Raw genomic sequence first — 26,685 nt, forward strand, 5'->3', positions numbered from 1 at the left:
CTTCTTTCCATTTTGGGGCGAGTGACATTCTTGCTATTCTAGTAGCATACATAAATAAATTTCTATACAGTTTGGGTAGTTTTGTCCCTATAATTCCCAAAAGAAAAGCTTCTGGGTGTGTGTTTTTTATAGAAGTTATTTTGAACATCCTTTTCAATTCATTATATATCATTTCCCAGTAAGCTTTAACCTTACGACAAGACCACCACATATGATAAAAAGAACCTTCTTTCTCTATTTATTTATTTATTTATTTAACCCCGCCCATCTGGCTGGGTCTCCCCAGCCACTCTGGGCGGCTTCCAGCAAAATATTAAAATACAGTAATGCATCAAACATTAAAAGCTTCCCTTTCTTTACATTTCCAACACTTATTTGATTTAGATTTATACATTTTTGCCTATTCACTCGGTGCTAAATACCATTGATATATCATTTTCATATAATTTTCTCTTCGACCATAACATGCTGTAAATTTTACACCCGTATTCCCCAATCGTTCCCGTGCTTCCATGTCTATATTATGACCGATACCTATTGCCCAACGTATCACTGAGCATTTTACACCCTCCCATTCCAATCATATTTTCTGCATTTTAGACAACACTTTTACATTACATTCCAACAGGTCTCTCTCCAGTTGTGATATTTGTTCCCCAAACCCTCGTATCACAACTTTCTGAAATACTTCATTCAAATGATGATATTGTAACCATGTTGTGAATTTCCCAGATAATTCCTTAAATTTAATTTGTACTCTACTCCCTCTTGTTTTAATAAATTTCTATAAGTCGTCCGCCCTTCTGTCAATTTGGCCTTCAGTGCCCATGGCGGCTTGTGGCATGGTGAAGGGCTCATGGGCTGGCAGTGGCACAACGGCCGTTCCCCTACACGAGCGATGCCCATGGACTATATGGAACTTGCCGAACTGACCAGGAGACTCCGAGACCAGAGAGAAGAGACGGTGGAAGAAGATTGGAAGAAGTTTAAGGAATATTTGAAAAAAGATGTTAATATTTAAACCCTAGAATAGCTTTGGAAGCGTATATAGGCTGTAGGGTTAGAAGTAGAAGACAGGGTATTTTAAAATAATATTATTTGTAAGTGATAAAATGTGAAGTTATTTTAAGTATGATTAAAAAAAAGATGGTTAGAAATTATGATATATGTAAACCGCTAAAGATGAAATAAAATGAAAATCAGATAGGTGGGACTTGGGGAAGTCAACTTAACAATGTTTAGAAAATAAGGATATGACAAGAATTTGTTCGTATTGTTTGCCTTTTCTGTCTGTGTTTTTCATTTGTGTTATAAAATGAATAATATTTTTTTATGGAAAAAAATAACTAAAAAAGGGATGCTCCTTTTTCTCTCACCGGCAGCTCTATGCAAAACTCCAGGCCGTGAAGGCTGAGATCCAGGACCAACACGACGAATACATCCGCGTGCGGCAAGACCTGGAGGAGGCACAGAACGAGCAGACGAGGGAACTGAAGCTCAAGTGAGTGTCTGGCAGGGCTCAGCCGGCAGCAGCAGCAGCAGCAGGGGGAGCCCAGCCCAGGAGGAGCCCAAGCCAAGGTTGCCCCCACCTGACCTCCTCCTGCTGCCCCTGACACTCTCAGGGGCTGGTGGTCTGGAGGCCTGAGGGGGTGGGCAAGCGTGCCTCAGCTTGGGGGAGCCAAGCTTGAGCCCACAGCTTTCTAGGTGAGACTCTACAGTGGTACCTTGGTTCTCAAACGCCTTGGTACTCAAACAACTTGGAACCCAAACACAGCAAACTGGTTTGCCAACTTTTTTTTGGAAGCTGAACATGTTCCAATTTGAGTGCTACGCTGAGGTCTGTCTGTTTTTGCTATTTACTTTGCGTTTTTGTTTTCACGGCTCTATTTGTTTTGTTTTTGTGACTGTGTGGAACCCAGTTCAGCTACTGATTGATTGATTGTGTGACTGCAGTACAGTGGTACCTTGGGTTAAGAAGTTAAAAATTCTGGAGGTCTGTTCTTAACCTGAAAATGTTCTTAACCTGAAGCACCACATTAGGTGATGGGGCCTCCCACTGCTGCTGCGCCGCGGCGGCACGATTTCTGTTCTTATCCTGAAGCAAAGTTCTTAACCCGAGGTACTATTTCTGGGTTAGCAGAGTCTGTAACCTGAAGCGTCTGTAACCTGAAGCGCCTGTAACCCGAGGTACCACTGTACATTGTTGATTGCTTTCATCTTATGGATCATTTTATAGATAGTAAAACTCATGTCAAACTGCTGTTTTAGGGGTTGTTTTTAAGTCTGGAATGGATTAATCCACTTTGCATTACTTCCTATGGGAAAGCACGCCTTGGTTTTGGAACGGTTTGGTTTTGGAACGGAGTTCTGGAACGGATTAAGTTTGAGAACCAAGGGACCACTGTATTGGCCCTTAGTGTTACCTGAGCCCCCTCCCTAAACTGGACGCTGCAGTATCTCGTTCTGGCCACCTATGGTGGGGGCGCTGGAGGGCAGCGGGTGGCTGGCCAGCTGACCCCTCCCTGGCGTGAGGAGGAAGGTGAGGGGGTTGACTTGTCATCTCACCTTGCTGGGCCCTGGGATGAGATGTCAAGGGCTCTGAGTAGCAGTGTTGGGATGGTGAGAGTCGAGTGTCCCTGGAGGGGGCAACGGAACAAGAGGGCTCCAGAGGAAGGGGTCCGTAGGGAGGACTTGAAGGAAGGCAGGGGAGCCAGAAGGATCCCGAGAGAGGGGGATGTTGCTGCTGCTGCTCTTGGAGTGAGGGTGGAAGTTGTTTTGAAGACCAGGTTGACGTCTCAGTGCAAATGGGGTCAAACTGCTTTAGCACAGCTCCTTGTTGTAGGAATGATCGCTGGGTATGGAGACACTTTCACCTGCGGGCAGCCTCAGCTGTCCACACACGTGACCTTGGGGTGCGGAGCACACACACCCCCCCACACCCCCACAGACAAAGCCACAGCTGTCTGAACATCATGCCCTCTATCTAACCTTTGCTCTCTTAGTGGTCTGTCTGTGACCTTTGTCTCCGTCATCATACATGGTTCAAGGGGAAACTGACGCGGTGGAAACAGGTGCCAAAATAACTTGGTATCACCCCACGATCTTGGGACTGGAAGATGTGTAAAGGTCACAGTCCAAAATGTATTTGATTGGTTTTGCATATTGTGCCAATAAAAGGAGCTTCCGCAGAGCTAGCCGGCAGCTTGCTCCTGCACAGCTCGCCTGCATTACCAACTCCTGCCTCATGTCCTTCACTTCACTTGTAAGGGATGTCCTAAAATGTGAGAACACGAGGAAAGCCTGGCAGCTGGATCTGGCCCATCTAGTCCAACATCCTGTTCTCACAGTGGCCAACCAGATTCCTACACTGGTATGACCAGTTCACACTTTTCAGAACAAGTGATAAAATAAATCCACTGTCGCTCGCTCGCTCACCCGCCTGTTTTCATCGGCCCCCAAGCTGTCCCCGCCTTCTTCTTCCAGCCGTGTGGGAATAAATAAAAATCTGAAATCCCCATGTGGCCAGACCCCCTGCTTCCCTCGGCAGCCTGCCTCCTGCTGATGCTGCCGGTTCCATCAGTATGTGCCAGGAGCTCGTCCTACACTCGAGTAGGACCCTGGCAGAGACACCTGCCCGACTCGCATGTTCCCTCCCTCCTGGTCAATCGTTTGGGAGCTTCAAAAGCTTTCTTCTCCCCGAACATCACAGCGACCGATGCCAACAGACATCGGCACACTTAGAGATCTGCAGAGTTTGCGCAGTTGCATAACAGACCTTAGCAACTCAGCATTTTGGCTAATCTAATTTATTTAAATCTAAACACACACGAAGCACTGCAACATGGCTCCCTCTCTCTCTAGCATCAGACAGCAAAGAGAAAAAGAACAAAGGACAATATTCCCACTTCACGGAACACAGGAACACAAACATCCTGTCTCCGTTACTTCCCAAACCTATACCATCATGTAAAAGACAACAATCCCATGACTGCAAACAGGGAGCAGGAATTCTAACAGTTCACACATTTCAGAACAAGTGATAAAATAAATCCACTGTCGGTCACTTAGTCACCCACCTGTTTTCATCGGCCCCCAAGCTGTTCCCGCCTTCTTTTTCCAGCTTTGTGGGAATAAATAAAAATCTGAAATCCCCATGTGGGCAGATCCGCCCCCCCCCCTCCGCTTCCCTCGGCAGCCTGCCTCCTGCTGATGCTGCCCATTCCATCTTTGCTCAGGTATCTGATCATTGAAAACTTCATCCCCCCCGAAGAGAAGAACAAAATCATGAACCGCCTTTACTTTGACTGTGAGGAGGACCAGTGGAAATTCCAGCCCTTGGTGCTCACGCCAGGAAGGTGAGTTTCTGAGCCCTTTGGTGGGAGGAGGGTCTGCCGACAAGGGCAGTACTGCTCTCTGCCCAAGCAACACCCCCCAAAAAAACACCTGGGTTCCTCAGCTGGAGCCATGACAGTTGAGCAGATATCAAGTTACAGATAGGTAGCCGTGTTGGTCTGCCATAGTCAAAACAAAACAAATTCCTTCCAGTAGCACCTTAAAGACCAACTAAGTCAGTTCTTGGTATGAGCTTTTTTGTGCATGCACAAAAGGTATCTGAAGAAGTGTGCATGCACACGAAAGCTCATACCAAGAACTGACTTAGTTGGTCTTTAAGGTGCTACTGGAAGGAATTTGTTTTGTTTTCAGCAGATATCAAGTTCATCTACATTTGTAGCACAGTCAGTAGCCCAAATGAGAAGCACCTCTGAGGACAGCCAGGAAATGACAACCCTAACTATGATTATTGTGATTATTATATTTATTTATATTCCACATTTACCCCAGACTGGGACTCAGGGCGGCTTTCCTCTTCGGGCTCCGGCTCACGAGGAGACCTTCCCAGGGCCAAAGAGGATGTGGGGAGGGTCTCTTCACAAGCCACGCACCACTTCTGGGTTCCCAGCGCCATGCAAGGAGATTGCATGCATGTGGCGAGTTGCCTGCATTCTCATTTTGTATTTATTTCTGTTGTGAGCTGCCTTGGGATCTTTGGATGAAGGGCGGTGTACAAATATAATAATAATAATAATAATAATAATAATAATAATAATAATAATAATAATTCATTATTTATTATTTATACACCGCCCATCTGGGTGGTTTTATACACTCTGGGCGGCTTCCAACAAAATATTAAAATATGGTAATGCATCAAACATTAAAAGCTTCCCTAAACAGGGCTGCCTTCAGGTGTCTTCTGAACGTCAGATGGTTGTTTATGCCTTTGACATCTGATGGGAGGGAGTTCCACAGGGCGGGCGCCACCACCGAGAAGGCCCTCTGCCTGCTCCCTGTAACTTGGCCTCTCGCAGTGAGGGAAGCGCCAGAAGGCCCTCGGAGGTGGACCTCAGTGTCTGGGTAGAGCGATGGGGGTGGAGACGCTCCTTCAGATATACTGGACCGAGACCATTTATTTAACGAATGATAGCAAATTTAACGAATAATAGTAAAATAATTAGATGGGGCAAGGCAGACTGGGAATCCTTTGCCCACCAGCTCAGGCGCAGGGTGGCAGAGATATGCCACACATGAAGCTTTTTATCAATGCTGATGATCCTGAGCCCGTCCTGCGCCCATTCTCCATTCTTGGAAACCAATCTCTCTACAGCAGCAGCGGGAGCGGAAGCAACAGCCCCCCCACCACCATGGCCACCCAGATGAAGAAGCGGCCGACCTCCGCCGTGGGGTACAAGAGGCCCATCAGCCAGTACGCTCGCCTGGCCATGTCAATGGGCTCCCATCCTCGGTACCGGGTGAGCCGAGAGGACCTCAGAGGAGGAGGAGGGGAGGGAGGGAGAAACGGGGTCTGGGGGAGGGAAGGGGACCCCGAGATGACCGAACTTCCTGGTCACAAAGCAAGCACCGCTCAGATGGACCGATGGAAAATCTTGGGTCTGGAAATGGGTGACACCTGGCTTGAGAGCAGTACATGTGAAAAGGATCTAGGAGTCTTGGTTGACCACAAACTTGACATGAGCCAACAGTGTGACGCGGCAGCTAAAAAAGCCAGTGCAATTCTGGGCTGCATCAATAGGAGTATTGCATCTAGATCAAGGGAAGTAATAGTGCCACTGCATTCTGCTCTGGTCAGACCTCACCTGGAGTACTGTGTCCAGTTCTGGGCGCCACAGTTCAAGAAGGACACTGACAAACTGGAATGTGTCCAGAGGAGGGCAACCAAAATGGTCAAAGGCCTGGAAACGAGGCCTTATGAGGAACGACTAAGGGACCTGGGCATGTTTAGCCTGGAGAAGAGGAGGTTAAGGGGTGATATGATAGCCATGGTCAAATATATAAAAGGATGTCACATAGAGGAGGGAGAAAGGTTGTTTTCTGCTGCTCCAGAGAAGCGGACATGGAGCAATGGCTCCAAACTACAAGAAAGAAGATTCCACCTAAACATTAGGAAGAACTTCCTGACAGTAAGAGCCGTTAGACAGTGGAATTTGCTGCCAAGGAGTGTGGTGGAGTCTCCTTCTTTGGAGGTCTTTAAGCAGAGGCTTGACAACCATATGTCATGAGTGCTCTGAGGGTGTTTCCTGCTTGGCAGGGGGTTGGACTCGATGGCCCTTGTGGTCTCTTCCAACTCTATGATTCTATGATTCTATGAAATAAACCTCTACAAGGCAGCCAACAAGATTGTAAAATCCACAACACAAAAGTACCATATTTTCCCGTGTACAGTGGTACCTTGGGTTAAGTACTTAATTCATTCCGGAGGTCCGTTCTTAACCTGAAACTGTTCTTAACCTGAAGCACCCCTTTAGCTAGTGGGGCCTCCCGCTGCCATTGCACAATTTCTGTTCTCGTCCTGAAGCAAAGTTCTTAACCCGAGGTACTTTCTGGGTTAGCAGAGTCTGTAACCTGAAGTGTCTGTAACCTGAAGCGTCTGTAACCCGAGGTACCACTGTATAAGACTAGGTTTTTTCACTAAAAAATAATGTCAAAAATTATGGGGCGTCTTATACATGGATACATCTCCCCCTCCCTCCATTTTAATAAATCTGAGTCCCCAAAAATAAGAGGCGTCTTATAAATGGGGGCGTCTTATAGACGGAAAAATATGGTAGATAGCGATCAAAGCCAAGATAAGAATACAGTAAGTCTGAACAGTGGTGGCCTAACTCGGCCCTCCAGATGTTTTGGGACTACAGCCCCCATCATCCCTGACCACTGGTCCTGTTAGCTAGGGATGATGGGAGTTGTAGTCCCAAAACATCTGTAGGGCTGAGTTTGGCCACCACTGCAGTCTTCTCTCCAGTAGCTCCTCCCAGTGATGGAGGACCTCGAAATAGGGGTGGCTCCATATGGGAGGAGTCCGGGACCTAGACCGTTTGCGTCAAAGGCAGCACCCAGAGGAAGCCCCCTTCCTCTCCCTGTGGCTGCCATTTTGATGGCGCAAACTCACCTCAGGGAACTCTGTCCATCTCCGATTTGGAGAAAGGTTCATACAGCTTTGTAGGGAGACCATCTTCTAGGGCTGTGGCTACAGAAAATATGCTTTAAACAATGGTCTTTGTTGCCACAAAGGGCTCACAATCCAGGCTAATTCATGGGGAATTAGCAGAAGGCAAAGGTTATCAGTATTTCTTTACCTTCAAGGTGATTTGGGGAATTCTTTCTTTCTTTCTTTCTTTCTTTCTTTCTTTCTTTCTTTCTTTCTTTCTTCTCTCTCTCTCTTTCTTTCTTTCTTTCCTTCCTTCCTTTCTTATTTTTTAAAAATTATTATTATTATCTGTCAAATGTTGTTTTTGTCTCTTTTTTCAAGTTACATTTCCTACATTTTCTAGTGTTACTTTAGGAGGAAAAGAGGGAAAGAGGTGGAGGCGGCCATGATGAGTGAGAAATATGTAAAATAACTAAGCAAGTATTAGGGAATCCACTTTCTAAATCCTTGGAGGGGTATTTTTTAGCAGAGTTTGGGTGGCTATCCATCTGGGATGCTTCAGTTGTGAATCCTGCCTTGCGGGGGGGGGGGGGGTTGGACTAGATGACCTTGGGGGGTCCCCTTCTAATTCTACCATTCTGCAAATCGACAAGAGGACAAATCCCTCTTCGTATTTTTTGTGGATGTGTTGCATTTTCACCCTTTTCTGCGCCGCCTCCTTGGCAAACTGGCCTCTCCTTTCTGAATTCCCTCCCTTCCCCGATTTCATCACAGGCTGAGAATATCATGTTCCTAGAACTGGACGTCTCCCCGCCGGCCGTCTTCGAGTTTGAGATCACACGGGACCCGAGTGAGCACGATCCACGGGCTCTGCACCTGGAGAGGCTCATGCGTCTCGACAGCCTCCTGGAGCGACCAGCGGCGTCGCGAGTGCGGAAGTCGCGGTCTTGGTGAGTGAGCAAGAGGGAGAGCAGTGATGGAGAAGGTTTTGTGGAGTGCTCATCTGCACAGCTGGGAGTGAATTTGAGGTGGAGACATTTTCCCACCAGGATGTCAGGAGTTCAGCCTACACTCTTGTAGGACTCTGGCAGAATCTGGGGCCACTGGAAAGGTTCAAAGGTACGGCATTAGCCAAGTAAGAAGGTTAGGAATGGTCACCCAGGACCAGGATCTGTTCAGCTACGTGCCAGCCAATCAGAAGAGCAGGCTGGGAATCAACCAGGTTCTGGGATGCCCTGCATAAACAACAGAGAACCGTGGGGTGACTTCTGGCCATTTCCCAGATTTGGGGGGTTAACAGCTGTGAGCGGACATTTTCACTATGTCCTCTCTCTCTCTGGCAATGGAGAAGTTAAAGCTGCTGAGTAAGGTAAAGGTAAAGGTACCCCTGCCCATATGGGCCAGTCGTGACCGACTCTAGAGTTGCACGCTCATCTCGCTCAAGATGCCGTGAGCCGGCGCCGTCTGGAGACACTTCCGGGTCACGTGGCCAGCGTGACGAAGCTGCAACTGGCGAGCCAGCACCAATGCCGCTCACGGAAACGCCGTTTACCTTCCCGCTATAAAGTGGTACCTATTTATCTACTTGCACTTAGGGGTGCTTTCGAACTGCTAGGTGGGCAGGAGCTGGGACTGAATGACGGAAGCTCACCCCGTCGTGCGGATTCGAACCGCCGACCTTGCGATCAGCAAGTCCTAGGCACTGAAGTTTTACCCACAGCGCCACCCGCGTCCCGGGCTGCTGAGTAGGGGTCAGCAAACTAAGGCCCCCAGGCCGGATCAGGCCCACCTGGGTCCTAAATCCGGCCCGAGCCACAAAGGCGGAACCCGCTGTGCAGCCAAGACTCCCGGTGATGGTGATGGGAGGAAGAGGCCAAGCGGCGGAGGCTCTGCCAATCAAAAGCCGCGCCAGGTACGGCGTTTGATTGGCAGAGCCGCCCCCGCTTGGCCGCTTCCTCCCGCCACCGCCCTGGTGCTCCTGTGGGCCAGAGAGTGGTGCGGACGAGCTCACTCTGCCTACTCACTTCACGAGAAGTAGCAGCAGTGGCAGCGGTGGCACCTTCTTTCTCTAGGCAAGGAGGAAGCCCGTTTCGTGCCGCCGCCGCCAGCCCTTCGGCGAATGAGGCAGGCGGCACACCGAGAAGGCGGCTGGGGTGGGGTGAGGAGGAGGACTACTTGCCCCCCTTCGAAGTGTGCATAGGAATTCATTTGGGTATTTAAATATATATATATATACGTACACACACACACACACACACACACACACACACAGTCATACCTCATGTTACGTCTGCTTCATGTTACGTTCTTTCAGGTTATGTCCCGTGGCAACTTGGAAGTACCGGAAAGGGTTACTTCCGGGTTTTGCCGCTCACGCATGTGCAGAAGCGCAAAATGACATCACGCGCATGTGCAGAAGCGGTGAGTTGCAACCCGCGTGTGTGCAGATGCGCCGCTGCGGGTTGTGTTCCTTTCATGTTGCGAACGGGCCTCCGGAACGGATCCTGTTCGCAACCAGAGGTACCACTGTATATAGTCCGAGGGACAGTGGACTGGCCTCATGTGGAAAAAGTTTTCTGAGTCTTGCTGCTGAGTCTGGAGGGGCTGTTGGTCTGCCCTGGGTTCTCCCGCAATGGGAGGGGGAACTTCCTTGAGGGACATGGGGCATTTGGGCCGGCAGGGAAGAAAGAAAGAGGGCAACATGGCCCCTCACTCTCCCCCTCCTTCTCGTCTCTCTCCTCCAGGTGCCAGGCTCCTCGTTCCCTGCCGTCGTCGACAACGCACGTGTCCCTTGCCTCCAGCTCACAGAACGCTGCCACAGCACTGGCTCACGAGTAACAAGGCCCCATTGGCCCTCCCTGGCCCTTCCTTTCGCACATGGAGGATGAGGCTCCTTCTCCCGTCACCTGCTGCCTCGGAGGACACGTGGCCCAGGGAGGGGGGGTCCCCCTGCACTAACTCATCTTTGTCCTTAGCTACTTCTTGTGTGTGTGTGTGTGCGTGTGTGTGTGTGTGTCTCTGTGCATCCTTACGGGAGGATGGTTCTGGGGGCCCCGTCCCCCCGCCCTCTCTGGACTGTCGCTCTATTTATTTAACATATTTATTTATGATGTGTCTTTGTAAGGATGCTGGGGGCGGGTTCTTCTTTGGGGCCAAGCAGCGTCCTCTGTGCCAGCTGCTCCCCTGGCAATGTTGGGGCATCCTGGCACCACGCACAACCTTCCTAGAAGGCGGACTCTTGCTTTTTCTTCACCCTGTCGATGTTCTGAGCTCAGTAGGGACACCTGTCTGGGGCAGGCGGAGCCCAAACCACTTGCACTCGGCTCCCTCTGTTCCCTCCGGCCTCGGAAGAAGTCGCTGTCTCCTTGCAGTGTCCCCTACGAGGAGTGTTTGGTCGGTGCTGGCAGAGCTTGGAGGCAGGATTCGACCTCCTTGCCAGCCACGGAATCCTCTCTGCTCTCGCACCAAGACCATCGGCTTCGCCTTGCCTTCTGTTCACCCAGCCAAAAAACACACCAAATGGCTCCATGCTGTGCAGCAAGAGCCTGAGGACTGATTATGCAAGCAGATCTGTGAGGGGGCTGGGATGCTGGGGGCCCCTGCTTGACCCACCAAGTGACTGCAATGGCCCACATGGTGGGGATGTTGCATATTGCCTCTCCAGGACAGGAATCATCCATATTCTGATTGGGAAGAGACGTCCTGAAGTCAAGAACCAATCATGTGCCTCACATGGGGAGAGAGGCAGAGAGAAGAGCGCCTCTTGAGTTTTACTCGAAATTCATGGCTCTCTTGCAGTGGCAACAGGGACAGGCAGCTTTGATGCAGCGTCCTGCCGGTGGCAAGGACCTCCTGGGGCCACGTTGAGGTCAGGAGGGGAAGGCAGAGAAATCAAAGAGAAAGGGGGAGGGCAAGGTGGAATAAACACCCCGCCACCACCACCAAACCCAACCCTCACGCCCCCTGCCTTTTCCTCATGGTCAGTGTCTCTCTGCATAAGTTGCCCTTTGGCTTCTAGTCAGTTAGCTTTGGGGCTGCCCCTAAAATTGGCCTGGGAATTTCCTAGAAATAAGCAAAACTCTGGGTTCATCCGCTTTCTCATGGGGAAAACCACTCTTTAGTGCTCAATCGGAACCAACGGCAATCTTCTTGTTCCGATTTGAGGCTAAAGAGTGGGTATTTTCCTGGGAGAGGAGAGGGGCAATTGGGAAAGGGCTGAGACTTTGCTTTCTAGGCAAGGAGAGTGTTGATGAGCTTTCTCTCCAGGGGAAAGCCCGCAGGCTGCATTTAGCTCGGGGAGATGGAGAGTGCTTGCTGCCTGGTGTGATAGCTGCCAGCGCGCCGTTGGCACCATTCCTTGTGATGCTGCTCCCAAACAGACCTCCAGGTGCCTGAGACTCGGCCACATGCAGCCACCATGGGCAGCAAACGGAGAAAGGTGTGAGGGCACGAGAGCAAAGGCGATGGGATGGCCAGGAGGTCAGCGGGAAAGGTTTGGTAGGCCACCTTTCTTTGAGAGAGGGAAGTGGCAGAGTTTTGCAGCGCTCTGTGCCTGCTGCAGCTTTTGTAGCAGAAGGGCTCTTCCGCTCTCCACGGTCCAAGACCAGAAACCAGAGGAAGGGAAAGGGAGGGACTTGGTGAAAAGGCGGCTGTGGCACTGAGCTAGGGGCCGTGGCTCAGTCAGCACAGACACCTGCTGTGTGTGCAAAAGGTCCTAGGCTCAGTCCTTGTCATCTCCAGGGAGGGCTGGGAAAGTCTGCAGAGAAACCGTGGACAACCAGGGATGCCAGCTGGTGCAGACCAGATTTCGATGAAGCAGTGGTCTGATTCTGTTGATGGCAGCTTCTGATGTTCCTAGCTGGGCAGTTGGCCTGAGAGACAGCACAGCCTGAAGCACTGGGGGGGCGGTCCAAGCTGGGGTGTGGCTACAGATCCCCCTCGGTCAGCCCACCTTCCCGAGTTTCCTTCTTGCCGCTCTAGTCCTGGCCAAGGATTCTGTGGCTTCCTCATCTCTCGTTTACTCTGGAGCCAGCCCCAAATAATAATAATAATTATAATAGTTTATTATTTGTACCCTGCCAATCTGGCTGGGTTTCCCCAGCCACTCTGGGCGGCTTCCAACAAAGATTAAAAATACATTTAAATGTCACACATTAAAAACTTCCCTGAACAGGACTGCCTTCAGATGTCTTCTAAATGTTAGGTAGTTGTTTATCTCTTTGACATCTGATGGGAGGGCGTTCCACAGGGTGCGTGCCACCACCGAGAAGGCACTCTGCCTGGTTCCCTGTAACTTGGCTTCTCACAATGAGGGAACCGCCAGAAGGCCCTCGGAGCTGGACCTCAGTGTCCGGGCAGAACGATGGAGGTGGAGAGGCTCCTTCATATAAGTCCCTGTGACAGCTAAAGGAAAGGAAGCAGGACAAATTCTTGCCCCCCATATGAGACTTCCCTTGAATGAAGCAGGGATTCTGATCCATGCCTGGGGGTTGCGAGTGGAATTTGGCTGAGGGTTGTTCCAGTGGGCAGAGCAGCAGCAGTTATTCCCGACTCCTGGATGCAGAGCAGGGGGGGTTAAGTTTGTGGTCTCTGCTTCTGAAAGACACAAACCGCCAGAAGGTGGGTGGGAGGGGGACTCTGCAAGCTGCTTTTGGGCAAGGGAATAGAAACATAGCACATTTTCTATGCTATGGTTTATTTATATACCGCTTTTTAATCCAAGGCTCCAAAAGCAGTGAACAACAATATATATTATTAATATAGATAAAATATATACTAAAAGTACAATGTACCTGGAAAACTCTCGATGCAGAAAAGGCTGTCCAGAGGTGGTCCCACAGGAACCATCTTGCTATGCAGTTTAATTGTGTGTTATGCCCCTTGGTCCCTGACCGGCTGCCCTGGCTGCTCCCAGCGCATTCTGTGCCCCGGCTGCGCTGGCCCTCCAGAGATGCTGAGCTGCCATGATTCGTTGGGGTCCTGCACATGGCTGGGGAATTAATAGTGCCTAGTAGCAGCAGAGAAAGCTGTGCTATAGGGACTATAGGAACAGAGGAAGCTGCCGTACACAAGGCCAAACCATTGGTCCATCTGCCTTTGTACTGCCTTCATTGTTGTGCAGTGGCTCTCCAGGGTTTCTGACAGGGTCTTTGCCTGCCCTCAATGCAGCTGGGGAGTGAACCTGAGACCTTCTGCATCCAAAGCAAAAAGGATTGTCTTTCCTGTTGGGCTGGAAGAAGTTGCTGGGCCAGCCAGAGAGGGTCAGGGAGGCTGAATGCTTACAAAAGAAGATGCATTTCTGTAGTCCAGCAGTTGGAGGAAGGCCCCTCTCACGCCTTCACCTGTCTGAGAGTGGATTTGAATTAACTCTGCACTTCCTTGCCTTTGATTCCCATAAACTCAGAGATCTGTGCATGGCTCTGGAGCCAGGGACAAGCACACCCAGGGGAAGCTGCATTGTTTACTTCACAGCACAACAGCCACACACACTAAAGGGACAGCAGAGACTTCTGAATGCCAGCCCCACGTCCAGAGGTGCACTTGAAGGCTCAGCTGAGCTTTTTGTCCTTTGTTCACCGTGGGTTAGAAAAGTGTGCTTTCTGGAGATCTGCCAGAAGAGAGGAGATGCACCCTCCCCAGTTTCAAAGGCTAAAGACTTTACTTCTCCCTGAGGAATTGTTTTCTACAGCACCACAAAGACGAGAGCAGCCATCGCATTGGGAGCTACAATAGAACAGAATTATTTCCATTCAGCCTGGATGGGAAATGGAGGAGGTCAGTGTGTTGAGGCCGAGCGACGCCTCCTGCGCTACAGATTTTGGCTTTGGGGAGTTGGAGGTGTCACTGGGAAGTTAACCTCACTCACTCACCCCCCCCCCCCGGTGGTGGAGGTGCAAACAAGGGGTCCAACAAGCTATATTTTTTACGCCAAAGCCTGCCATTTCCTCCTGCCATGTACTTTGCGTTGGGAGATCTCTCACACTCTGCGTTTCTCAATCCACCGCTGTGCTGCCAATAATCTCCAACATCCTTCCTAGCACAAAACTCAAGGACAGCTGTAAAGAAATACTGTTATTTAAGACAGGAGCCAGTTCCCCTTGGCGGAGGTGTCTCTGTACAAGGGGCTGCCACAACCTCAGATGTAGATTTCCGATGTTCTTTGTTCTTTGTATGTTGGCGAGTCTGTATTTACATATGAATGTGTGTGTTGGGGGTGTGTATGTGTTGCGTGGCTGCTTGTGGGTGTCCCGCCCAGGGAAACTCTGGAATTTGCGCTAATGTGGGGGGCTGGAGACAGGGGGGAATTCCAGAGTGGGGTGGAAAGTGGGAGGGACTTGGTTGATCATCAAGACAAGGGCCTAGACTGGGACCAAAATCGTCTGTGCCTGTTGCTGTGGTGGTGATTTACTTAGGAAGTCAAAAGTCGGTATACGGTGGCGGCCCATGCTTGTTGCTCTATACATATGAATATACAGGACATATTAAGCATAGTTATATTATACATAATGTACTGGCAGAGGTTGTGGTCCCAAACCCCCTCTGGTTCTGGGTGGAGAGCTCTTCACTACCCTTGTGACGTCGCTTTGATTTGGTGTGGGCCTGGACATTGTGGTGGCAGCACCGTTCCATAAAGCCCAGCCCTGACAATAAAGGAATGAGCATTGTTGAAAAAGGAGACCCGATTCATTCATTAGCATCACTCCTGACTTTGTTTTGGAGGGGGGGGGGGAGACACTTGCTCTAAACTATCCCACTATGGTCAGTTCTGACCTCCATAGTAGAGCCCCACATCACAAGCCGGAAAAGGTCCAGGCCAGCAGAGAAAGTAGATGCTCAGGACAAACAGCAGAAAAAATGTGGGGCTGGTTGGGGGAGCATGACGAGAAAGCCCCAAAGACTGCAGTTTATAACGATGAAAATAAAAGTGTGTGAGCTAATTAAAGAGATTTCGGATTGTGTCTGGCTGTTTCTTCGTCACAGTGGCTGGCTGGTCTTGTGAGTCTTTATCGGGAATCTTCTGCCCCCCCCCCCCATTCGCTTCCCAGAACAGGGGCATCACAGTGCTGAGCTCTGATGAACGTGGAGCAAAGATTGGCAATCAGCAGGCAGCATGTCTGGAAGACACGGGGGAACTCGCCATGTCATCAGCCGGGCACGTTATTCCTAAATGTCCAGGAAATAGCACGCCAAAAGCTGGCAGGCTTCTTGATGCACGGGGTTTGGCATGACGACATTTGGAGGGTCACAGGGACCCCCCCTTGCTAGAACTCCTCCTCTTGGTCAGGTGTCATGTTTGTTTAGGCATCATCTTCTCCTGCCTTTCCTCCGAAGTTCTCAGGTGAAATACATGGCCTACCCCCTATTTATTCTCACAGCAAGATGGGTTGACAGACGATGTCTGACCGGGGTCCATGAGTATTGTAGCTGAGTAAAGGTAAAGGGACCTCTGACCGTTAGGTCCAGTCGTGGCTGACTCTGGGGTTGCAGCGCTCATCTCGCTTTACTGGAAGAGGGAGCCGGCGTACAGCTTCCGGGTCATGTGGCCAGCATGACTGAGCCGCTTCTGGCGAACCAGAGCAGCGCACAGAAATGCCATTTACCTTCCCGCCGGAGTGTTACCTATTTATCTACTTGCACTTATATGTGCTTTGAACAGCTAGGTTGGCAGGAGCAGGGACCGAGCAACGGGAGCTCACTCCGTCGCGGGGTTTCGAACCGCCGATCTTCTGATCGGCAAGCCCTAGGCTCTGTGGTTTAACCCACAGCGCCACATTGTAGCTGAACAGGGATGCAAAACCAAGTCTTCTTCCTCCATGTCCATCACCCCGAGCTGGATGGATCGGTGGGTCTTACTCAGTGTAAGGCAGCTTCCTGTGCCTCAGGACTCCACCTGAGCATCAGCAATGCAGCACAGTCGCCACATCTAGCTGTGGCAGGCCTGGTTTCCTCGGCAGGGATGACTCACCACCTGCCCCTACTTCTGTAGGGAGATCCAAGTTGGCTGCAGCCCCCAAGAGGTTTCTGCAGGGTTTGATTTGCGACCTGGCAGCTGTCATCTTAGAAATGACACACCACTTGTGCCATTACTCAGCCAGTGCTCCACTTCTTCCTTTTCAAAGAGGGAGGGAGGTGTTAGGTCAGGCCCATCAGATTTGGAAGGCCGAACCTTTTATCTCCGCTGCATGGAGGAGTTTCTTCGCATTCAAAACAAGTTCCGTGTCTTGAGTTCACGGCTGCTATGCAGAGGGATCTTGGAATTACATGGCCAGCGATTCATCTCCTTTTGCTAGAGTTGTGAGGGCACCTAGTGGCCTTTCTCCTGCATTGCTTCTAGCATGCAAAATGGATGCACAGCCGAATTGCACACTGGGCTCCAAACACGACTGTGACAGGCTACAGACATATTGGGCTACTGCTTGACCACTGTTTCAAAAGCCTATGGTCAAGGTCCCACAATTCCTTCCACCACAGTGATGTCACCCAAATCTTCTGGGTTGATGTGTTTCCTAGATTTCCTGTGATAATGGGAGAGGGGGATGGGGTGTTCCACATGTTAGGATATTTCCGTTCCACCTTAAAAAGGGAACAGGCTGTAGTGTGTCACATGCCTGTTTACTTCCCGCTCACTGGGAGTTTTGTATACAGCTTTTGCTCCTGCTGTTTTCCTGGACACGGATGCAAGCAGTCCTGTTTTTCCTTTGTTCTGATCAACGTTGAATAAAGCTGTAAATAAAGGGACGCAGGTGGCACTGTGGGTTAAACCACAGAGCCTGGGACTTGCCGATCAGAAGGTCGGCGGTTCGAATCCCCGCGACGGGGTGAGCTCCCATTGTTCGGTCCCTGCTCCTGCCAACCTAGCAGTTCAAAAGCACGTCAAAGTGCAAGTAGATAAATAGGTACCGTTATGGCGGGAAGGTAAACGGCGTTTCCGTGCACTGCTCTGGTTCGCCAGAAGCGGCTTAGTCATGCTGGCCATATGACCTGGAAGCTGTACACCGGCTCCCTTGGCCAGTAAAGCGAGATGAGCGCCGCAACCCTAGAGTCAGTCACAACTGGACCTAATGGTCAGGGGTCCCTTTACCTTTACCTTTAATAGGGGTAGGGGGGAAAATGAGCCACCCCTTTACCTTTATCTTTATGCTCTCCTGGCTGAATCTTCCATTGTGGAAAGAAAACAGAATGTGATGGCCTGGGATTCCGATTCAGAGGCTGAACCAGAGGAATCCCAGCCTGCACAGGAGTCCCCGCCTCCAGGGCCGGCTGAATTGGGGCAGGGCCTTGATGCTGAAGCGCCTGCACCTGTGTTGGAGCCTCAGGAGCAGGCACCAGGTGATCCCACTCTGGCTTCAGAGGTGGTTGAGGACTCAGTGCCTGCAGGTGAGTCTCCCCCTGGGCCCAGTAACCCTTTAGCCTCTCCTGAACTGCAGAGACTCAGGGCAGAGAGGCGAAGGGAACTGGTTGCTCCCAGGAGGAGTGCTCGCCTTAAGGCCAAGAGAGGCGGGTCTCCTGGGGGCCGGGACCGCACCTGGCCTCAGAACAGATAAAGGCCAGTCGGCCCGGTCCCAGGTTGTGGGAGCAACGTCGTTGTTGAGTTCCTGTTCCTGCCCGGACCCAGACCTGACTCTCCAGTGCTCCTGTCCCCGCCCGGCTTCCTGTTTTGGACCTCGCCCCGCTCCTTGTGGACTGATTCCAGGCTAGTGACCCAGGACCGGACTTTGACTACGCCTACGGTAACCTTCCCCCCGGGATCAGCACACAGAAAGGGTGTGCACGAGTCTTGGAATGTGTCTGAGGCTCGTGTCGCTGATTGACTGATGCTGTTCTATGGGAGACTGGGAGATCGTCCGGAGACGATGTGGAGGCTGCCTGGTGCCTCTGTCTCCCTGGCAGTATCCCAACAACAGGTTATGGGCCCAGATTCACGGCACTACAGTCAAGGTCCCACAATTCCTTCCACCACAGTGATGTCCCCCAAATCTTCTGGGTTGATGTGTTTCCTAGATTTCCTATGATAATGGGAGAAGGGGATGGGGTGTTCCACATGCTCCAGGAAACCCCAAAGTGGGCAGGTAAGACATCAGACCCCTGGGAAGACCTCCGTGGAGGCTTTAGGTGGATGGCAGTGAAGTGCCAATTCATGACCACCCAGAGAAAGGGCTGTGGAGGGACATGAACCCCCCTCTTCAAGCCTCATGCCCACCCACTGTGTTTTGTCCCGTCCCCACCCCTCACCATGCATTCGAAATAAAAGTTCCACTTACTAGAGTATACTCTTGATTTTAAATGTCTTTTCATACTGCAGATGTGGCACTTCTCAGATTAAAAAGTATCATTTTTGAAAACATCTTTAGCAGACAGTCAGCGTTGTTGTTGTCCCATGGACTGCAAGAAGATCCAACCTCTCCATCCTTAAGGAAATCAGCCCTGAGTGCTCACTGGAAGGACAGATCCTGAAGCTGAGGCTCCAAGACTTTGGCCACCTCATGAGAAAACTCTCTGGAAAAGACCCTGATGTTGGGAAAGATGGAGGGCACAAGGAGAAGGGGACGACAGAGGATGGGAAGGTTGGATAGTGTTCTCGAAGCTACCAGCATGAGTTTGACCAAACTGCGGGAGGCAGTAGAAGACAGGAGGGCCTGGCGTGCTCTGGTCCAGGGGGTCACGAAAAGGCGGACACGAGTAAACGACTAGACAACAACAATCCTTATGTTCCCTTTGAGTCCTCTTTGGTCAGGGTAACTTGGAGCCAGTGCAGCCTGTGAAATAACTGCAAGCTGGGTCAGCACAAAACGAAACGGGATTTCTCTTTATCAAACCTAGAGAAATCCCCAGCGGCCACTTGTCACTTGGCTCACATGGTGTGTGTGTGTGTGTGTGTGTGTGTGTGTGTGTGTTTTGCTTGCCTTGGCAGGATTGCACTTTCATGCTCCAGTTACTACCAGGCAGGCAGTTTGCTAAAGGTCATGCAGACAAGGGCTGCAAGGAGAGCAGAAGAGAGCCAGTGGGAACAGCTCCATACTGATTTGCATGCAAGAAATATGCTTTGGAATGCTTTAATTATCCAGATCAACATCTGTATCACAAGGCATGCTACCTTTTAGCAGGTGCATATTATCGGCAAGCTTTTTCTGCACACACCTGTGTGGGTAGTCTCAGAGGTGATAGCTGAGGCCACACTCTGTGGCTGGATGGATCATGTGAGGTTAATTTCCACCAGCAATTTCAATGCTACAGAATCATGGCATTCCCATATACACTCATGTTGTTGTTGTTGTTTAGTCGTTCAGTCGTGTCCGACTCTTCGTGCACGCCAGGCACTCCTGTCCTCCACTGCCTCCCGCATTTTGGTCAAACTCATGCTGGTAGCTTCGACAACACTGTCCCACCATCTCATCCTCTGTCGTCCCCTTCTCCTTGTGCCCTCCATCTTTCCCAACATCAGGGTCTTTTCCAGGGAGTCTTGTCTTCTCACGAGGTGGCCAATGTATTGGAGCCTCAGCTTCAGGATCTGTCCTTCCAGTGAGCACTCAGGGCTGATTTCCTTCAGAATGGAGAGGTTGGATCTTCTTGCAGTCCATGGGACTCTCAAGAGTCTCCTCCAGCACCAGAATTCAAAAGCATCCATTCTTCAGCGATCATCCTTCTTTATGGTCCAGCTTTCACTTCCATACATCACTACTGGGAAAACCATAGCTTTTACTATACGGACCTTTGTTGGCAAGGTGATGTCTCTGCTTTTTAAGATGCTGTCTAGGTTTGTCATTGCTTTTCTCCCAAGAAGCAGGTGCCTTTTAATTTCGTGACTGCTGTCACCATCTGCTGTGATCATGGAGCACAAGAAAGTAAAATCTCTCACTGCCTCCATTTCTTGCCCTTCTATTTGCCAGGAGGTGATCTATAACAGCATCTATAACAGTCATACCTCGGGTTATAGATGCTTAAGGTTGCGTTTTTTCAGGTTACGGACGTGCTGAAACCCGGAAGTACCGGAACGCGTTACTTCCAGGTTTCAGAGGTCGCGCATGTGCAGAAGCACTAAGTCGAGATTTGCGCATGCGCAGAAGCGCCGAATCACAACCCGTGCGTGCAGGTTGCGAACGCTGTGCGTTGCGAACATGCCTCCTGCATGGATCATGTTCGCAACCCGAGCGTCCACTGTACTCAGGCTAAGCTAACTGGAAGAATCCAGATGTGAAAATAGAGAGCAGTCCTTTTTGTGGGAGAAGTGGAATTTAATCATGTGGTCAATTATAGGAATGGGTGGAGAACATTTTTTTAATCCCTTTCAATTTTGCAGGCTAGATATCGCTGATCCACTGATACTGAATGGCAACACCCTCAAAATGCAACACCTTTTAGTGTCGATTCATGGGCTGTAAGCTTTCTGTTCCTCAGCAACTATTACATTGCTGGAGGAAGTCATTGGATCTATGCAAAAATGCTAAACTAATAATAGTTGTTTATAATGTTTCTTGGAATGTTGTAAATTGGATATGCAGGATCTGAGAGATGACTGGAACAGAGTCAATGTGTTCCACTTAGCTTAAACAATGGAAAGTTGCTTTAGCATCTATATGGGGTGTTTCTTTAGATTTAACATTGAGAGCGATTTAACAAAAGCTGATGTTCCAGGTATATGGGACTCCATAGAGAGAGGAACAGACTAATTCAGACAGATGTTGGTGATAATAATTATTATTATTATATAATGCTGAAAACCTCTCATTGAGGCAGATGATGCAGCCGGGTCCTGGGGAGTCTTTTTTGTGGATAGAAATGGCTGTTCACATTTATGTTGTTTTTGATAAGTCTTTGATATTACAGACTCTCACACACTCTTATATTCCTATGAGGTGGGGACTAACAAATGGATAGCTTAATTGGATCCTGTGAGCCCTTATAGTGGCAAAGAGACGCACTGCAAGGCTGGAAGGATACAGTGCTGGTTTTGACCAATAAAGTCTTGAACGGCTCAGGACCACAACACCTCAAGTCCCGCCTCTCCCCATATAAACCGTCCCAACCTCTGTGTTCATCCTCGGAGGCCCTTCTTTGAGTGCCTCCTTCATTTGAGGTCCTGAGGGCAGCAACAGGAGAAAGGGCCTTTTCTGCAGTGGCTCCCCATCTGTGGAATGCCCTCCCCAGGGAGGCTTGCCTGGCACCTTCAATTATGCACCTTTAGGCACCTGGTAAAAATGTTCCTGTTCAATCAGGCTTTTGGCTGATGGACATCCAATGCCCTTTCAAAATGTGTTATGGGGGGGTTATTGATTTCTTGCTTTGGTTTAATTAGTGGTACCTTGGTTCTCAAACGCCTTGGTACTCAAACACTGCAAACCCGGAAGTCATGTGTTCCAGTTTGCGAACTTTTTTCGAAAGCTGTTCTCCGTTTTGAGTGCCACACTTCCGTTTTGAATCTTACACTGAGGTCTGTCTGTCTGTTTTTGCTATTGCTATTTTTTTTTGCTATTTTGCTATTGCTATTTTGCTATTTTCTTGCAATTTTGCAGGAGCCAGTGTGGTGTAGTGGTTAAGAGCAGTAGTCTCATAATCTGGTGAACTGGGTTCGCTTCCCCGCTCCTCCACATGCAGTGCTGGGTGACCTTGGGCTAATTACACTTCTGTGAAGTCTCTCAGCCCCACTCACCTCACAGTGTTTGTTGTGGGGGAGGAAGGGAAAGGAGATTGTGAGCCACTTTGAGACTCCTTGCTGTTGTTGTTGTTTAGTTGTTTCTGACTCTTCGTGACCCCATGGACCAGAGCACGCCAGGCACTCCTGTCTTCCAAGACTCCTTAGGGTAGTGATAAAGCGGGATATCAAATCCAAACTCCTCTTCTTCGTTTTTGTGACTATGTGGAACCCAGTTCAGCTACTGATTGTGTGACTGCAGAACATTGTTTATTGCTTTCATTTTATGGATCAGTGCTCTCATTAGATAGTAAAATTCATGTTCAATTGCAGTTTTAGGGGTTGTTTTTAAAAGTCTGGAACGGATTAATCCATTTTGCATTACTTCCTATGGGATAGCGCGCCTTGATTTTGGAACGGACTTCCGGAACGGATTAAATTTGAGAACCACTGTATTTACTTGCGTTTTATCTTCTTTTTTTATTCTGTGAAGAAGGGTGGCATATAAATTTAATAAATAAATAAATAATAAACACCCACCACCCGATACTCACTGCCCTTCCTTCCTTCCTTCCTATGTCTGAACGGGTGGCTTTTAACTGCCGGGATGAGCACTATATCGGTGACTGGCACTTTGTTCTTGCCATGTTTTAAATTTCTGCATGCTTTTTGACAGCTGTAAGCCGCTGCCAGACGCTTTGTGTATTTTAAATTATTATTTCTTGAATTTCTACACCACCTTTACGATATAAGAACACAAAAATTCGCACCACAAAATTAGCAGCCACAAATTATCTATTTACTTGATGGGGGGGCAGCTCTTGGCCCCCCTTTTTCAGGCCGCTTTCCCAACTCCCCTCCTGGGCATAGCTGTCAACCGTCCCTTATTTGGTGGGAAAGTCCCTTATCCCAGCGGTGTGTCCCACTGCTGTCCCTTATTGATGGATTTCCCTTAAATTTCCCAGGTTTAAAAGGAAGCAGCTCCTCTCCCTCCCTCCCTGCCGGCCAGGGAGGAGGGAGGCCCCAACTGTGTTGCTTGGCTGCCCAGCCCGCCCCCCTCCGCCCTCCTCTCACCAGCCTCGGCCCCCGGGAGCCCCTCCCCACCGGGACTGGCGGGAGCCTTGGGCCCTTCCGCCACCATCCTCCTCGCGGCCACTGAACTGAGTGTCTTTGCCTGGGGCCTCCCCTTTGCCCGTCGCCGCTCCCGCTAGGCCGTACTGCGGCTGCGCCGCCGAAGGACCCGGATGAGATGGGCAGCCTGGCGTGGCCTATGAATTGCTGAGGAGCCTTGAGAGGAGAGCGAGGGCAACCATAGAGAAAGCAGTTCAGAGAGAGGAGGAGGAGGCAGGTGTTCCAAGGGCTAACCATAGAGGGGGAAAGCGGAGGAAGAACTGCAAGCGCTTCTCCTATAGATTTGTAGTGGTAGACCATAGCTGTCAACTTACAGATTTGAAAATAAGGGACCAGCAGCCTCAAAAATAAGGGATCAGCAGCCAAAATAAGGGATTTTCCAAGGGCCACAGGTATGTTCAACTTCTGAGCCCCTCCAAGCCAAAGGCAGAAAGCCCAGCCAGCAGCCAAACGAAGCCTCAAGCGGTGGTTCCCACAGCGCAGCAACCCAGCAAAGGGGATGCAGCAAGGAAAACCACCGTCACCTCTCCGCTGGGAAGCGCTGAGCAAAGGCGAGTCCCCAGGCAACGCGACCGATTTGATCGGCACAAGGCATGCAAGCTCCACCCCCCAGTCGTTCTTAGACTCCTTATTGGGTGAGCAACGCAGCCAAGCAACCCAGTTGGAGCCTCCCTCCTCCCTGGCCGGCAGGGAGGGAGGGAGAGGAGCTCCATTGAAACCTGGGAAATTTAAGGGAAATCATCAATCCGGGACAGCAGCGGGATACGGCGCTGGGATAAGGGACTTTCCCACCAAATAAGGGTCGGTTGACAGCTATGGTGGTAGACTAGCATAGATAGTCTGATCTGCGGGTTTACTTTGGCCGCTATTCCCCCCCTTCCTCCCGCCCCGCCTGATGGAACTGAGAGCTGCAGATGGAGCACAGGAGAAAAGATACAGAACTGCAGCAGCATCTTCGCAGCTTGGACTTTGTTTTGCGCGAAAAGTGGTTGCTGCTTGTAGTTATTTAATTGCAGTGTTTCATCGGCTGGTGTCTGCAGCAGAAACCTCTGGAAACAAAGGGCTAAAAACCGGTGCTGCTCTCCAAAATTGTTGTTGTTGTTTAGTCATTGAGTTCTGTCCGCCTCTTCGTGACCCCCTGGACCAGAGCAGGCCAGGCCCTCCTGTCTTCCACTGCCTCCCTCATGCTGGTAGCTTCAAGAACACTGTCCCACCATCTCGTCCTCCGTCGTCCCCTTCTCCCTGTGCCCTCCATCTTTCCCAACATCAGGGTCTTTTCCAGGGAGTCTTCTCTTCTCATGAGGTGGCCCAAGTCTTGGAGCCTCAGCTTCAGGATCTGTCCTTCCAGTGAGCACTCAGGGCTGATTTCCTTCAGAATGGAGAGGTTTGATCTTCTTGCAGTCCATGGGACTCTCAAGAGTCTCCTCCAGCACCAGAATTCAAAAGCATCAATTCTTTGGTGATCAGCCTTCTTTATGGTCCAGCTCTCGCTTCCATACATCACTACTGGGAAAACCAGAGCTTGAACTATATGGACCTTTGTTGGCAAGGTGATGTCTCTGCTTTTGAAGATGCTGTCTAGAGTGTCTCCCAAATTATCTGGTCCCTTTTAACTTCGCATTTCAGCTGGTTGACTAAACTCCCTTATTTTGGCTGCTGGTCCCTTATTTTCAAATCTGTCAGTTGACAGCTCTGCTCCTGGGCCTTCCGCCTTCCTCTTCCTCCCGCCTCTCTGCACTGCGCAGGCGCTCTGCTGATTCCCCGCCGCCGGACCCAGGTGGCAGCAGCCCCCTCGCAGCAGCAGCAGCAGCAGCAGCGGCGGCGACGGCACACCGCGCATGCGCCCAAGGACATCCGGGCTTCGAAGATGGCGGCGGCGGCGGCGGCCTGCGCGTGCGCGTGCGCCGGGTTTCCTCGGCTCCTCTTCCTCCCCCCTCCCTTTCAAAGGGCGGAGCCTCCTGCCCAGACTCCGCCCCGGCCGGCCGGACTCTTTTTTCCTTCCTCTCCGGGCCAGGTGGGCGGGGCCTGTCGGGCCCTGGTCGGGCGGGGCGGGGGCGCCGTCACGTGACTGCCGAAGGATTCCCAACATGGCGGCCGGGGGAGCCGCTGGCGTCGCTGGCCTGAGGGTGTGAGGGGCGGCCGCCGCCGCCGCCGCCGCGCAGGCCGAGGCCTCCTGGCTCTGCCCTTCCTGGCCCTCGGCTTCCTCCCCGCCCTCCTCGCCGCCCGGACAGAGAGAGAGAGCCCGCCCTCGCCCGCCTCGGACGCCCCGCCGCCATGAGGGAAAAGGGCCGCAAGAAGAAGGGCCGCACCTGGGCAGAGGCCGCCCGGACGGTACGCGGGGCGGGGCCCGGGGGGAGGAGGAAGGGGCGGGCCGGCGGGCCAGGCCGGCCGGCAGGAGGGGCAGCCCCTCTCCCGAGCTCCCCGCCGCACGTGTGAAGGGCTCGCCCGACACGTGTCTGCCTCCCCGCCCGGCCCTCCTGCTCCAGGCCTCGCGCCCAGAGGAAGGGGAACCCGCCGGTCATCCAGCCCACCCCGCGTGGGCGCCTCGAAAGGAGCTGTCCGCTGCCCTGCCGTTGCAAGGGGAAAGGGAGGCTATTTCGCCGGGGGTGTTGTGCTTAGCGAGGGCTGTGGATCCGGCCCTCGGGGGGGGGGCTGATGGTTCCAAAACATCAGGAAATCAGGCTTTTCTTTCCCCAAAGTATTTGGCTTGTCAGCCCTTGCAGGTTGAGTGGAGAAGCAGGAAGCAGTCAAGCTGCCTTCTGAGGTGACTGCTGGGGAATATCTGTCAGCCCTGTCAGTTGTGGCTTTGCGCTGTCTTTCATGGCACTGAGGTGATTGTGTATCTGAGCTCATTTGAGATTTTCGGAGGCGCAGTGGCAAATTGCAAAAGTTTGCATCTGACGGCGGTTCTTTGTGGAAAGGGCTCCTGGTGACCACAGCGTGTGTGTAAGGAAAGCTGACAGCTGAGACGGCTGTGCACTCTGGAACCCTTTACTCATCACACAGTGAAATGGACCAGCAAAAGAAAGCTGCTCCCCAAAACTTAAAAATATATGTCAAAATTCCTCACTACTACTGTCTGTTTTTTCACCTCTCATCTTTGCAGGCTATCCCAATTTTTGCTCAGAGTCTTGCACCTTTGGGGGCATCTGTTCCCATGAATCAGGTGAAAAGGAGGTTGTCGTTAACTGTGGGTGACATGTAATTCTGTGTTCCCACTCTTGGTGATGGGGAGCCATGAGAAGCAATGTGACCCCCATTTCAAAACAGCAGTCCCTTGTGAGATGCTCTTGAAGGCCAAGCCCACATGTGTAGACCTCTTTCTCCCCTTGTCTCAGTGATAAAGCACATGCTTTGCATGGAAAAGGTCCCAGAATTAAATGCTTGGCATCTCCTAGCAGGGCTGGGAAATGCTCCTGCCTGCAATCACAGAGAATTGCTGTCACTCAGTACTGAGTTATATGGACCGGTAGTCCAACTA

At 50.9% G+C, this 26,685-nt stretch overlaps 1 protein-coding gene across 2 annotated transcripts in view; it reads left to right on the top strand.

Moving 5' to 3' along the window:
* KIF3C (kinesin family member 3C) overlaps positions 1 to 11,199 on the top strand; it is a 48,228-nt gene extending 37,029 nt beyond the window's left edge. The window contains exons 4-8 of one of the 2 annotated variants that reach the window (XM_081854656.1): positions 1,383 to 1,501; positions 4,236 to 4,355; positions 5,666 to 5,810; positions 8,219 to 8,394; positions 10,189 to 11,199. In XM_081854656.1, the coding sequence (XP_081710782.1) occupies positions 1,383 to 1,501; positions 4,236 to 4,355; positions 5,666 to 5,810; positions 8,219 to 8,394; positions 10,189 to 10,282 (654 nt within the window). In that variant the 3' untranslated portion in view covers positions 10,283 to 11,199. The remainder of the gene's footprint in view (positions 1 to 1,382; positions 1,502 to 4,235; positions 4,356 to 5,665; positions 5,811 to 8,218; positions 8,395 to 10,188) is intronic. The other variant, XM_081854657.1, reaches the window with a different exon arrangement.
* The last annotated feature ends 15,486 nt before the right edge of the window (positions 11,200 to 26,685 follow it).

The sequence above is a fragment of the Podarcis erhardii genome (genome assembly GCF_964252035.2).
Source record: "Podarcis erhardii genome assembly, chromosome: 3".
Classification (NCBI taxonomy): Eukaryota; Metazoa; Chordata; class Lepidosauria; order Squamata; family Lacertidae; genus Podarcis; species Podarcis erhardii.